This window comes from Antennarius striatus, chromosome 12, assembly GCF_040054535.1.
Source record: "Antennarius striatus isolate MH-2024 chromosome 12, ASM4005453v1, whole genome shotgun sequence".
Lineage (NCBI taxonomy): Eukaryota > Metazoa > Chordata > Actinopteri > Lophiiformes > Antennariidae > Antennarius > Antennarius striatus.
The window spans coordinates 3,236,302-3,248,932 of NC_090787.1; the positions used below are offsets into that span (position 1 = coordinate 3,236,302).

The 12,631-nt window shown below is 41.3% G+C and overlaps 2 protein-coding genes across 4 annotated transcripts; both read right to left on the reverse strand.

Annotated features, from left to right (window-relative positions):
- Positions 1–209: 209 nt before the first annotated feature.
- LOC137604867 (2-Hydroxyacid oxidase 2-like) lies at positions 210–4,018 on the reverse strand. The gene is made up of 7 exons (XM_068329046.1): positions 3,867–4,018; positions 2,574–2,725; positions 1,896–2,179; positions 1,405–1,614; positions 1,139–1,297; positions 478–547; positions 210–367 (listed from the first exon to the last, which is right to left on the reverse strand). The coding sequence occupies exons 1-7, from the start codon at positions 3,995–3,997 to the stop codon at positions 312–314; spliced, it is 1,062 nt and encodes a 353-aa protein (XP_068185147.1). The 5' UTR covers positions 3,998–4,018; the 3' UTR covers positions 210–311.
- Positions 4,019–5,514: 1,496 nt separating this feature from the next.
- On the reverse strand, positions 5,515–11,321 carry LOC137604951 (2-Hydroxyacid oxidase 2-like). 3 transcript variants are annotated; one of them, XM_068329220.1, is made up of 8 exons: positions 10,973–11,321; positions 9,268–9,420; positions 8,528–8,679; positions 8,134–8,417; positions 7,474–7,692; positions 6,422–6,580; positions 5,970–6,039; positions 5,515–5,860 (listed from the first exon to the last, which is right to left on the reverse strand). In XM_068329220.1, the coding sequence occupies exons 2-8, from the start codon at positions 9,396–9,398 to the stop codon at positions 5,805–5,807; spliced, it is 1,071 nt and encodes a 356-aa protein (XP_068185321.1). In that variant the 5' UTR covers positions 9,399–9,420; positions 10,973–11,321; the 3' UTR covers positions 5,515–5,804. The 3 variants fall into 3 exon arrangements, with proteins under 3 accessions (XP_068185321.1, XP_068185320.1, XP_068185322.1); XM_068329219.1 differs by having other exon boundaries at positions 7,474–7,695; XM_068329221.1 differs by having other exon boundaries at positions 7,474–7,695; positions 11,008–11,238.
- Positions 11,322–12,631: the final 1,310 nt, after the last annotated feature.

The following is a 12,631-nucleotide window of genomic DNA, read 5'->3' on the forward strand; positions in this document are numbered from 1 at the left end:
TCAGCATCCCCAACAGCATTCTATTTCATTCTTTATTGATTGTGTTTGTTACAGCAAAGACAGATGTATGTTGGTTTCATGAAAATCACCCCCGGCCATCCAACACAATAGCACAAACACTTTCTTTATTCCTTTTCTAACTCTGCTGTCTTCCATCATACACTGTAGTATAAATACAGGTTGGTCAGACATGATTCATGTTTCCTGACTTGAACATCTTCAGTTTGTTGTGGTGGTGTCTCAGACCCCTGCTCAGCATTCTTGTCTTCTGTTCAGCAGATGTCTTCTGGGTCTTTGGTGCTTCAGGTACTTTAGAGTTTAGAGAACTGAATGAGGTTCCTGTTGATTTCTGCCACATTTATGCAGCCTGAAGGACATAAATAAAATGATTGTTTTAGTATAAAATGAATATGTCTAATAATATATTGGAACTCTAGTTACATTTCACTCCGTGTGACCTCCCTTCATTTCTCTCACCTGACAAAGTCATGGCCAGACGGAACTCATCCTTTAAGATCTGCAGCACCTCCCTCACTCCTTCCTCACCCTGAAAGTACACAGAATTAGATTTATGATCAAACTATTCATTCCTACTAAAAACCCTTTCAAGTTAATGAGGTAATACACATGTGTGTTCGGTCTATTAGAGGCAACTGGTTATTACAATGCAATTAATGATTATTGAAAATAATGTATGTAAGATCTAAAGCCTGATGAGGCTAGTTGGCTACCTTTCTGCACCTGCTACAGACTGAATATCAACTTGCCACATCCCGGGCCATTGCCGAATTTGGGTGTTTTTACCGGAATAGTTTCTATATTTGATTGTAGTAAAAAAAAATGTATATAATGGCTTCAATAGTGGGGCTGCATCAGAAAGAGCCATGTAAGGACACCGTCCTCAGTGCATGCCATACACATCGAGTAAAAAATAAATTACTGAAGAATCTTCACCAGGTACCTCCAAATTGTCAGAGGTACCAAACGCACAGACACACACAGACACACACAGACACACACAGACACACAGACACACACACACACACACACACACACACACACACACACACACACACACACACACACACACACACACACACACACACACACACACACACACACACACACACACACACACCTTGTATGCAAGGCCCCACAATATTGGACGGCCAATGAAAACACACTTGGCTCCCAGGGCCAGTGCTTTCAATACATCACTTCCTGTCCTGATTCCTCCGTCCAGATAGACCTCGATCCTTGCTTTGATGACGCCCACAATCTCTGACAGTGCATCAATCTGTTAGTGACAGAGAAAAACAGGTCCAACCACATCTTTTACAGCAGATGTGTTTCGCACTGGTGTTTTACACTACATTCAAGGACCAAAGTGTTGTCAGTCAGTACCGTGGCGAGGGTTCCATCCAGCTGTCTCCCACCATGGTTTGACACGATGATGCCTTGGACACCGTGCTCCACGGCCAACTCAGCATCCTCCTTGGTGAGAATCCCCTTGATGATGATGGGCAGGCTGGTGATGGACTGAAGCCAGTGAACTTCTTTCCAGGTGACAGAGGGGTCACTAGTGTGGTACTTCTTATGGCCTGCTGTCTCCTGCTTCTAGTGCATGTGGCACAACTACTGTAAGCATCAACTTATTATACAAATGTCTTTTAATTATTCATTAACCTGGCTTTTAGTGTGTGTTTTTTTCATGGGCGTGATTATAGCTGAAAGTGGTTGGTGCAGCAGATGTGTTTCATACTTCATCACAGAAACAAATTGGATTTGCTTTTATATCCTTGATCAGCACTTAGACCACTACTTATGCCACTTTTAACTCTTAAGAGTTTTCCTATGCTTTTCTTGAAATTTTGAACATGTTGTTATGAACTTACCTGGAGCAGTCCATTAAAGTTCTTGAACTGGAGATGTGGTGGCAGCTTGAACTGGTTGCGGATATTATTGTGACGCCTACCCACATAGGGCATATCAGCAGTCAGCACAAGTGCCTTGTAGCCAAGTGCCTCTACACGCCGTACAATCTTCTCTGTCAGTTTTCGGTCCTGGTACACATATATCTGGAACCAGCGGTACCCATTTGGTGCTGCTGCCACAATCTCCTCCACTGAGCAGGTGGAGAGGGTGCTGGTGATGTAGCAGGTGTTCAATGCCTCTGCGGCTGTGAAGATGAAGTTGAGAAACCTTTTAGAATATTAAATTTACATGTCAGATGTTCATTGTCCGAGTTCAGTGTCAATGTTTCTATTATTTCCTCCTTTCACTCCAGCACAGATAAAGTCGACGTAAGGGCTTCTGTCGAGTCTTGAGGTTATTCGTTTAGTGAATCCACAGTTGTGTTTTCCCATCACTGACATCGTGTGTCATTCCAAAGCCTTCTTCACCTCCCTTCTTGCAATGTCACATGTGCTTCTGTGGCCGCCTGATACCTATCATTCAATCAATCTACACATTGTGAACTCTGCTGTGGAAATAAACTTGGCATATGGTCTTCATTCTACTGTGGAGCTTTTAGGTTCTGGAGCAAAGTCATTGTAATATATTTTAATCCTCACCTCGAGCAGTGGCCGTCTCTCCTTCATGCCATGCCAGACAATGAAGAGCAGTTGGCGAGATACCGACTGGAAAGCTGATTTCTGTCCCCTGCACTGTGGTCCGTGTGTCGCTCACTGAAACGTCCCGCAGCACGCGAGGCCTCAGACGGATCCTGAATATGAAGCACAGAAGGTCAGCTTAAGAACAGATGAAGAAGAGCAGGCGTTCAAGATTATCTTCACCACGAAGACAAAGTTAAATTGATTAGTCCTCCTGTGTGACGCTTGTGGTGGTAAGGAGTCGAGCTTGACATCAAGATGACTTAATAAAAGGTTCTTCTGATGGGACATAAATACACTACGAGCTGGGGACACTAAGTTGTAGAACAAATCGCAGGAATATGCAATGTGCGAATAGAAAAAAATGCAAATAGACACCAATCCATTCATCCGTCTGTGTGCCTGCAGTACCTGGCCTGGCTACCAGGCACTTGCAGGCCCCTTCCCCAGTCTTGACTGTGGGCGGGGTACCGGTATTACTCCGGGCCGGGTAAACTCACCAGTATTTGGCAATTTGGATTGTTTGTAATGGCACTTTGTCTGACCCTTCACCTAGAACCTTTTCACCATGTGCAAATTACAATTTGTAAATTACCCCAGTTAACAGCTCTCGGATTATAGGAGCACTCAAACGCCTCCAACACAGTGAGATGTCAGGTGACGAAGGGGTAAAATCCAGCTATGAGTGCTAAATCAGGATCTTACTTGAGTCTTCCATTATGGTGAACAAAAACAAATGATGCCTCTGAAATTCCAAATGTCACTGATGTTTCAGAAATATTTGCATTATAAAAATGATAGAAATGGTGCGCCAGTGTTTGACAGCAGTTATTGTACTACGTCTCACATTATGAGGTAAACTAAAAACCCAAAACAGTGTATTTCCTTTCATTATTCTGACATAATTGGTGTATGCTTGTTTTTAATTTTTTAGTTGCCTAAATAATAGAACAACAACATCCAAAAATAAAACAAGATATCCTCACACTGGATTGTCTTCTCTGGATTTATTTTCCAGTTGGAGATATTTTTGAACATGAGCTGACAATACAGAAGCAAACAAAAAATTTGTGACATTAGAGAAGATGAGAGGAATGCATGATGAGTCCAAGAGAAGCCTTGTATGTTTCAGAAAGCCTGAGTGAGGCCAGCAAGGATTTCTGGAAGCCAAAATTTCTAAACAATGGGAGTACCTGGAACTTTCTAATAAAACAACTCTGTCTCATCTCTGAGCTTTTATTTCCACCACAGTACCTTTTATAAGCCAGTAGATTGTCGTCCCTGGTGCAGCATTCATCTGCTCCTGCAGAATAATAATCCCAGGTAGTCTTTGACAAATGCTCTTCAGCATATTTCTCAAAGTCAGTCAGGCATACCATCGCCATCTCTGCACACTGACGTCCCTCCCTGTGTGGGAACAGAGATCTGTTTTTTGCTTTGCACATATTAAAGAAGTGGTTCGTACACCACTGATCAATTGTCCAGCACTCCCATCATTTTACCTGCAAAAGTGTTGATAAGGAGGAAGAACCTGTTTCTTCAATGAAGTCGATTCCACTAGGAGCTAGGAGACCAACACGGGTCAGTAATCTGAAGAGGAGGCAACAGTCTGGACCATGCACATGCAAAGTTATGAGGCACTGTGAGGAACTATTTGACTTATGTTTTCTTTGTGGGTGTTGATTAAATTTAATATTTGTACTTAGATTTATAATTGATAAAATTTTTTAATTATACTAAGTGAATGTAGGAATGCCTGCAGAAAGTTTCCACAAAGGTGGCAGGAAAAATCTTTGGTGAACCAAAAGCAATATTATACCTGAATTTCAGGATTACTTTACAATAGTAAAGTCTGTCAGGGTACATGGCAATATGGTAATATAGGAGAGTTGCATATTTGATGAAGCACCAGGACAATATAGTTTTGATAAGTTCACAAAGTAGAAGTTTCATGTATTGGATCACTGAGCTGTGGTTACGTTCTTCTCCTTAGCCCAGCTAAGACACTGATAATGTTGGCTCTGGTTGTGGAGTGTCTTGACACAAAGAATGCAAAACTTGTAGTCCATTTCCTGGTCTGTATGTCATTACTTTTCAATTGGCTTTACTTGACAAGTCTTCTCAAGGCTGCATCCATCCCTTGTACACCCTTGTTTCCTACATATACCTACCTATCTGTATCCTGGAGAGCAGCTGGCTTTGTGGTGTGGAGTTGAAGCAACCAAGTAATGGAAGCTGCAGAGTACAGGCCAGGACACAGTGATCACTACTACATCCAACGTACCATAAAATTTAATGAGGGCCAGAGCTTCCAGCTATCAAACTGGTTTTGCTGGCTGTAGTTATAATGGGTGTCAATCTGCTGTAACTACAACTACTATTATTTGGCGATTCTGGTCACCATAGTGAGAAGGAGGTCTTGTGTCTCTGGTCTTGTTGAGGGCATTTGGAGTCACTTGTCATCCTTCTGCTTCAATATCAATGATATACTTTATATAAATTTAAATGTGCTTGAATAGTTTGTGATCAAATCTAACTGACATCGGTCCTTGGTTTTATATGGCTCGTCATTCCTGACAAAAATTGAGGGTCTAAGGAGAGGGGCTCACTGAATGCCCTGAGACAAATGGGATTTGACTCAGAGGAACATCCATCCATCCATCTTTGGCCCGGGTCGTGGGGGCAACAATCTAACGAGGGATGCCCATACTTGCTTCTCCCCAGACACCTCTTCTAGGGGGAATCCGAGGTGTTCCCAGGCCAGCTGAGAGACATGGTTCCTCCATTGTGTCCTAGGTCTTCCCAGGGGTCTCCTCCCCTTAGAAAATGCCCCGAACACCTCCCCAAGGAGGCGTTCAGGAGGCATCGGCTGTTTACATAATCATGAGAACTGTCAGCTTCTCTAACTTCATTCTTTATTGATTTTGTTTGTTACAGCAAAGACAGACTTATGTTGGTTTCATCAAAAACACCCTCGCCCATGCAAAACAATAGCAAAAACTCTTCATTCCTTTACTAACTCTGAAGTCACCCATCATGCACTCTAGTATAAGTACATGTTGGCCAAACATGATTCATGTTTCTGGACTTGAACATCTTCCAGGGTTTTTTTGGTGATGTCTCAGAATCCTGCTCAACATTCTTGTCTTCTGTTCAGCAGATGTCCTCTGGGTCTTTGGTGCTTCAGGTACTTTAGAGTTTAGAGAACTGAATGAGGTTCCTGTTGATTTCTGCCACATTTCTGCATCCTGAATGACATAAATACAAATTATTTTTTTAGTAGAGACAGAATATATAATAATATGTTGGAATACTGTTTATCTTTCACTCTGAGTGACCTCATTTCATTTCTCTCACCTGACAAAGCCATGGACAGCCGGAACTCATCATTTAATATTTGCAGCACTTCCCTCACTCCTTCCTCACCCTGAAAGGACACAGAATCAGATTCATAATTAAATGTTTCATCCCTACTTAAAGATATATAATTTATGTGTTGTTTTCTTCGAAAGATAGATGAAGACTTATGTATTTCTCTAAAATGACTATGCTTCCTGTACCATCAGTTCTGCTTTGCCAGCAAAATCTACACAGCAAAATCCTGACCTTGAGGATTTTGACATGTAACCTTCAAACAAGGTCATCGCTTCTTCAGTGTTGCTTAAGTTCAATGAACGATAACGACACAACAAGGGAATTATGTTAAAATAGTGAAAATATTACTAGTAATCAAGAATTTAAAGATGCCATCTTCAATCTCAAAACACACACATACACGCATATATATTGATCAGTTTTGTTGTTTGTACCTTGTATGCAAGCCCCCACACTGCTGGACGGCCAATGAAAACACATTTGGCTCCCAGTGCCAGTGATTTCAATACATCACTTCCTGTCCTGATTCCTCCGTCCAGATAGACCTCGATCCTTCCTTCCACCGTGTCCACGATCTCCGACAACGCGTCAATCTGATAGCGACAGAAAATGACAAGTCCCAGTCAACAAAACTTATAGCAACGGGGATGATCTCCGCAGCAATATTTCATCTTGGATTTCATCAGGATATCCACAAACTGGTTGGGTTGATGGTTTTTTTTTTACTCTTTTAAACCACGAAGGCTTGCACCAACTTCTCCTTTTCTCTAAAAGGGTATAAATGTAGAGGATCTGTGTCATGCTGATCACTCTTTACTTAAGTTTCTGTACTTTAGTTTAATTTTTTTGCAAATAGGTTTGTCTAAATAGGTCAGCTTTCATGTGAATTGAGTAACGTGCAAGATGAACTAATTAAAGCTATCTAGGAGAAAGCCTATACTCACTTATACAGTACTCACTTTAGCCAAAATGCGGTTTGGGTACTTGAGTACAATACTTTACTTAATTGCACAGTATTTGCTATCTGCGAAGGCTCATAATTTGCTTCTCTGAATAATTATGGTAACAACTGTAGTAATATCTCTCTCTCTCTCTCTGTATCTATCTCTCTTTCTCTCTCACACACATACACACACACACGCACACACACACACACAAGAGAAATGACACGCATATTGCATTAGGCCATAATTACCTTTGTTCTTTTACAATATAATTTTATATGGTAAGCAGCTGGTCCCACCCCCACAATGTAACTATCAGCACTATTGGATCCTTTTCTCTTAGACCCCTTTGTCCTATCTCAATTTTATCCATTCATTCATTTCCCAATCGCTTTTCCACTTTCACAGGTCACGGGGGCTGCTGGAGCCTATTACAGCAGACTTATGGGCATGAGGCGGGGAAAAGCTCTGGACATGGTACCAACACATGGCTGATGAATTTATTAATTTTAATATTTATATTTCCTGTAATCAATAACTACCGAGGCAGGGCCTCCATCCAGCTGTCTCCCCCCATGGTTTGACACGATGATGCCTTGGACGCCGTGCTCCACGGCCAACTCCGCGTCCTCCTTAGTTAGAATCCCCTTGATGATGATCGGCAGGCTGGTGATGGACTGCAGCCAGTATACATCCTTCCAACTGATGGAGGGGTCCAGGTTATTGGCTGGGATTCCATACTCTTCTGGGCCTGCTGTGTCCTGCTGGTAGGGCATGTCATACAACTTCTGTCGTTATCTCCCTATAATGTTCTCTGAACTATTACTGCTGCTTTTTGGCTTTTATATGTGAAGGTGACAGTCAAGAAATATAATTCTATATGTATACATTTCAGAACATTTCAGAATCAATGTAATATTACAATATCAAAATGACAAATGGGGAAGGAAATTTCACCAGTGAAGTTTTGGTTGAAGCAGTCTTGACTTTCATTTCTAGTCTTTTTTTTTGCCTTTTTTTAAAAATCTGTCCTTCTGTCTTTTATTTGTCTCATCTTCATTTGTCTATTCTTATTTTGACCTTTTTCCTTCTTATGTTCACTTTCCGCTGCTTAATTTCTGCTCTAATTTCTACTTCTGTGTTTTGAAATTTTGAATCCTTCGATGAATGGTGAGTGGACTGTACCTGATCAAAAAACCTACCTGGAACACTCCATCAAAGTTCTTCACCTTGAGATGTGGTGGCAACTTGAACTGGTTGCGGATGTCGTCACGACGCTTACCGGTGTAGGGAACATCAACAGTGAGGACAAGCGCCTTGTACCCAAGCATCTCCACACGACGCACAATCTGTTCTGACAGCTTCCTGTCCCGATATACATACAGCTGGAACCAGCGGTACCCGTTTGGTGCCGCTGCCACAATCTCCTCCACGGAGCAGGTGGAGTAAGTGCTGGTGATGTAGCAGGTGTTCAATGCCTCTGTAGCTGTGAGGAAAAAAGTTGTGACATTAATCTAAGTTAAATTAATTCACATTTGACAAGACTGTCCCAATACCTGGGTTGGCATGCCCCCCTCCCAAACACACAAGCCTCACCTCGAGCAGTGGCCATCTCTCCTTCATGCCATGCCAGGCAATGAAAAGCAGTCGGTGCGATACCGACTGGAAAGCTGATTTCTGTCCCCTGCACGGTGGTCCGTGTGTCGCTGACCGACACATCCCTCAGGATACGTGGCCTCAGGCGGATCCTGAATATGAAGCACAGATCACGTTAAGAGCAGATGAAGAAGAAGAAGAGGTAGAACTTGATTGGTTTCTTAGTCTATGTTGATGTCCATAGTTGGCATCTGTTGATGAACCAAAAGTTACACTTCATCCCAGGAATACAGGTCAGATTTTAATGTTGCTATTGGTTTAACCTACACTATCTTTCAAGGACTGTTTACTACTGGGTGGGTAAGGGTGATTATCAGAGTCCCAGGTCCTCAGGTGGACTTAAACCCAGGACCTTCTGCTGTGATGGAACAGGATCACCTACAGCTCCACCGTGATACCTTGACTTAATGACTATGCCAACAATGGCTTCTCCACTTCCTCCTATATAACTATGAGCATCCAACCCAGTCCAATGATGGCTAGTTTTGATAGCAGACAAAGTAAGCTTCATGTTAGCTGTGTTGAAGAACCAACCACCATGTCACAAATGACTTTGACACATTTCCCATTGGCTTTATTTTACTATTTAGAAAAACTGTCACCGCCAGGTTTGGGAAACTTTGTAACAGAGCTTTCAGTCGACTCCATCTCATGCATAAATGATCGTTCCATTGCCTTACCTTTTATAAGCAAGTAGATTGTCGTCCCTGGTGCAGCATTCATCTGCTCCAGCAGCATAATAATCCCAGGTAGCCTTTGAGAGATGTTCTTTAGCATACTCCTCAAAGTCTGTCAGGCATACCATCGCCATCTCTGCACACGGACCTCCCTCCCTGTGTGAGCACAAAGGTCCATTTCAATATGACTCACTCTTATTTATATTAGCAGATTAATGAATGATCAACCAGTTATATAAACATATGCATGGAACATATTAGTGATTCTTGATTACAATACAGGAAGAGTATACTGTATGTTGCTAGTATTTTACCTTTGCATGTCATGCACCAACAGCAAACAGTCTTCAAGCTTAAAATCATAATGTACCTAATTTATCATGTCTAGTGGTTGCATAAATTAATATTGTCCCAATCCAGGTTTGTTTTCTGGCGGCAATTCAGTAATATTAATTTAATTCTTATTTAATGTCATGCACCTTAATTTTACAGCAACTTTAACAAACAAATTTACAAAGCTTTGAAAGTTTTCGGCTGTGCTTTTTAGGTAAATACTGAATTTGCCTCCCTGCAATCTGACTACATCTGATGATAATCAGCCAAGGGAGCACTTTTGTCACCTGAGCATCAGCAGACAGATCAGAGTGAGGGACAACTCCATGGTCTCCCGCCTCTTTCTGACATTTATCAGATAAGTAAACCAGACTAGTGGAGGTATTTTTATAAATGTATACCTTGGATTTGGATTTGATAAAATCAGGAACAATTGAGGAGGAAGAAGACAAGTTGCATTTTAACATAACTGATAAAAGCTATGAAAGCCACCGTCAGTTTACGTCACCTGATGATGATCCTTGCTTTCACTTTGTTTTACACAAATGTGCTGATGGCGACTCCAACTACAGTGAGAACAAGAGGCGTCTGACTCCCAGGCCAGGTGGTGGTTACATAAACACGCTGAATTTACAGACTATAGTGCGAACATACGTTGCTTTCACTGACTGGACTGCGTCGTACTTCCTGTGACTGCAGGAGTTTTTGTTTTGGCGGTTGCTGCTTTAGTACATGTTAAATATCAAGACACATGTATATTGTAGATACACATCATATTGCATGAATCAGTCTTATTTCTTTTGGATTATGTAGTTTTATTTGGGTTTAAAATAGATTAATTCTTTTTGTTTCTGGTAATGTTAGAAATTTCCCCACTGTGGGATGAATAAATATTTATCTTATCTGAATTTACTTTGGACTCAATATAGCTCTATTTCAGCTCTTCTACACACGTGCAAAACCAAATCTTATTTACAGGTAAGGTGGTGATGAAATCCGTAATTTCCAACAAGGCAAAATGTGTTTTCTTCGAATTATTCAACTCGTTTTAAATTTTTGATTCAGAGTGTATCTATATATACATGTAGCCCCCGTCAGCTGTCCCTAGCAAATCCTATGGGTGACTAACCTGAGTTCGTTGTTCCAATCTTGCTGTTGATGGGCTTCAAGTGATAACTTGTATTGTTATTTACTGTACCATTCCCTATTAGCTGTGAGAAAGTACTATTCACTATCCTCTACAGTAAATGACACGCCATCACATTTAACCATGCACGTGTATTCGTCCACACACACAAACACAGGGCATTATCACAAACATCAGCAAGTAATATAAAACAAAAACCAGTCCCACAAGTACTGAAATAAAACTTACTCTAAGCCGGCAATAATAGCTAAATGTCCAAATACCCAGTCCACGGGCGTTGCAGGCCTGGTGCTTGTAGTTTCTTGGCGTAAGGGTCCCTTTCGCGACTGCTGCTGGGCTCGTAGCGCTGCACTAACGAACTCCCAGTCCGCCAAAAAGGATGCTCCTCGGCGGAGAATTGGTCCCCACCTGCTCCCTCTGCGGCAGCGAAACTGGCGACTCCACACGTTGTCCCTCCCTTGCCAACCTGCTCCAAACTTAGGACCAGGCTCGTAGAAAACGTGCGTTAAACACCACCACACTCCGTTCTGAATCCGTCCGGTTCTCTCTTCGTCTTCACCGTCCCTCTTCGCTTCTCTCCATGTGCTCCCGATCTTCCGGCCACCTGACTCTTTCCCCGTGCCCCATTGGTTCATGAAACCCACAGCACCTTTTGCAGGTTAGTCCCCCTGTGTGTGTCCTTTTTCATAGGTCTGTGAGTAAACCAATTCCCTCCCAGTATCCCCAGCAATACAAAGAATACACCACACATTTCATCAACCAAGTAAACATAATAATTCAACCTAATAGTAAGTTTTCCTCCAACACGCGCATTTTAATAATGCTTTACCCAGCAAAGTTTATCTGTGAAATGATATTAATACTTTTATTTTATCAAATATTTATTAACTATTTATTAACAATTTATTTATTAACGATTTGTCAATAATAATCTTAGCCCTACTAAACGCAGGGCTACATACATAAACGGCATGATTTAACACTGGGTTCCCTCTGTTGTCAGGACTCACCGATTACAAATGCTCATTCTCAGCGGAACAGTTTCTCTCAGGTCCGAGTCATTACCTGTGAGTAGAAAACAATCACAACACAATGTACACGCTACCCACTTAAAACCACAATGAGATCTGCTCTATAATTGGACACAGTAGGACAATACATATGGAGCCAACTGTTCTCTAAACCTTTGAAACACTTAATTATCACTTTTCTGTTACGGACACTTGATGGCAGTGCAACACTGAATAACTTCAGTCTGTTTCTGTGTAGAAAAGCAGATTTTACTGTGTGGTTAACACTGTGTATATGCCTGTGACTGTGATTAACAAAACGTCACAACACACACCTTTGTAAGGTCCTTCTAGGTTGTGCTTGAATTTTTTATCTGAAACCTAACTTCTACAGTACTAACTTCATTTTAACAAAATTTTTTTGAATCCTCATGAGTTCTGGAAAACCGCAGGAATTTGTGCAACACATGCATCCGTGTTGACATTGTTATTTCCACCAGGGGATGGCTTATCAATGGAAAGACCAACAAAAAATGTAAATATACAATAATAACACTATTTTTTCTTTCAGGACAAACATCAATGTTAGAATGAAATAATAAGACAAAAAGTTGTAAAGGACAAATACAGGACTTTAGTGATGAATTCTGACCTTAGCTTGGACACAATATTAATTACTTCATAATATTAAGTACTTCAAAAGTTGTTCATGAAAACATGCCAAACCTTCCGATTTATTTTTTGCGTGTTACTTTAAGAGATTGTTAATTTTGCCACACAAGCTGAACAACTTTTCCAAAACGTTAAAATGAACATAAATACATAAAGTCTGAATGGATTCCAAAATATCAATTTGAACATGTTTGGTGAACACAAA

What these genes read in the sequence shown, in the direction of transcription:
- LOC137604867 (XM_068329046.1), bottom strand. Translation starts at nt 3,997, where the DNA reads ATGGCGATGGTATGCCTGACTGACTTTGAGAAATATGCTGAAGAGCAT. An exon ending in AATCTACTGGCTTATAAAAG is followed by an intron (nt 2,726 to 3,866) that starts GTACTGTGGTGG and finishes CTTCATATTCAG; the next exon opens with GATCCGTCTGAGGCCTCGCG. An exon ending in AGAGACGGCCACTGCTCGAG is followed by an intron (nt 2,180 to 2,573) that starts GTGAGGATTAAA and finishes TCATCTTCACAG; the next exon opens with CCGCAGAGGCATTGAACACC.
- LOC137604951 (XM_068329219.1), bottom strand. Translation starts at nt 9,398, where the DNA reads ATGGCGATGGTATGCCTGACAGACTTTGAGGAGTATGCTAAAGAACAT. An exon ending in AATCTACTTGCTTATAAAAG is followed by an intron (nt 8,680 to 9,267) that starts GTAAGGCAATGG and finishes CTTCATATTCAG; the next exon opens with GATCCGCCTGAGGCCACGTA. An exon ending in ACTTTGATGGAGTGTTCCAG is followed by an intron (nt 7,696 to 8,133) that starts GTAGGTTTTTTG and finishes ATGCCCTACCAG; the next exon opens with CAGGACACAGCAGGCCCAGA.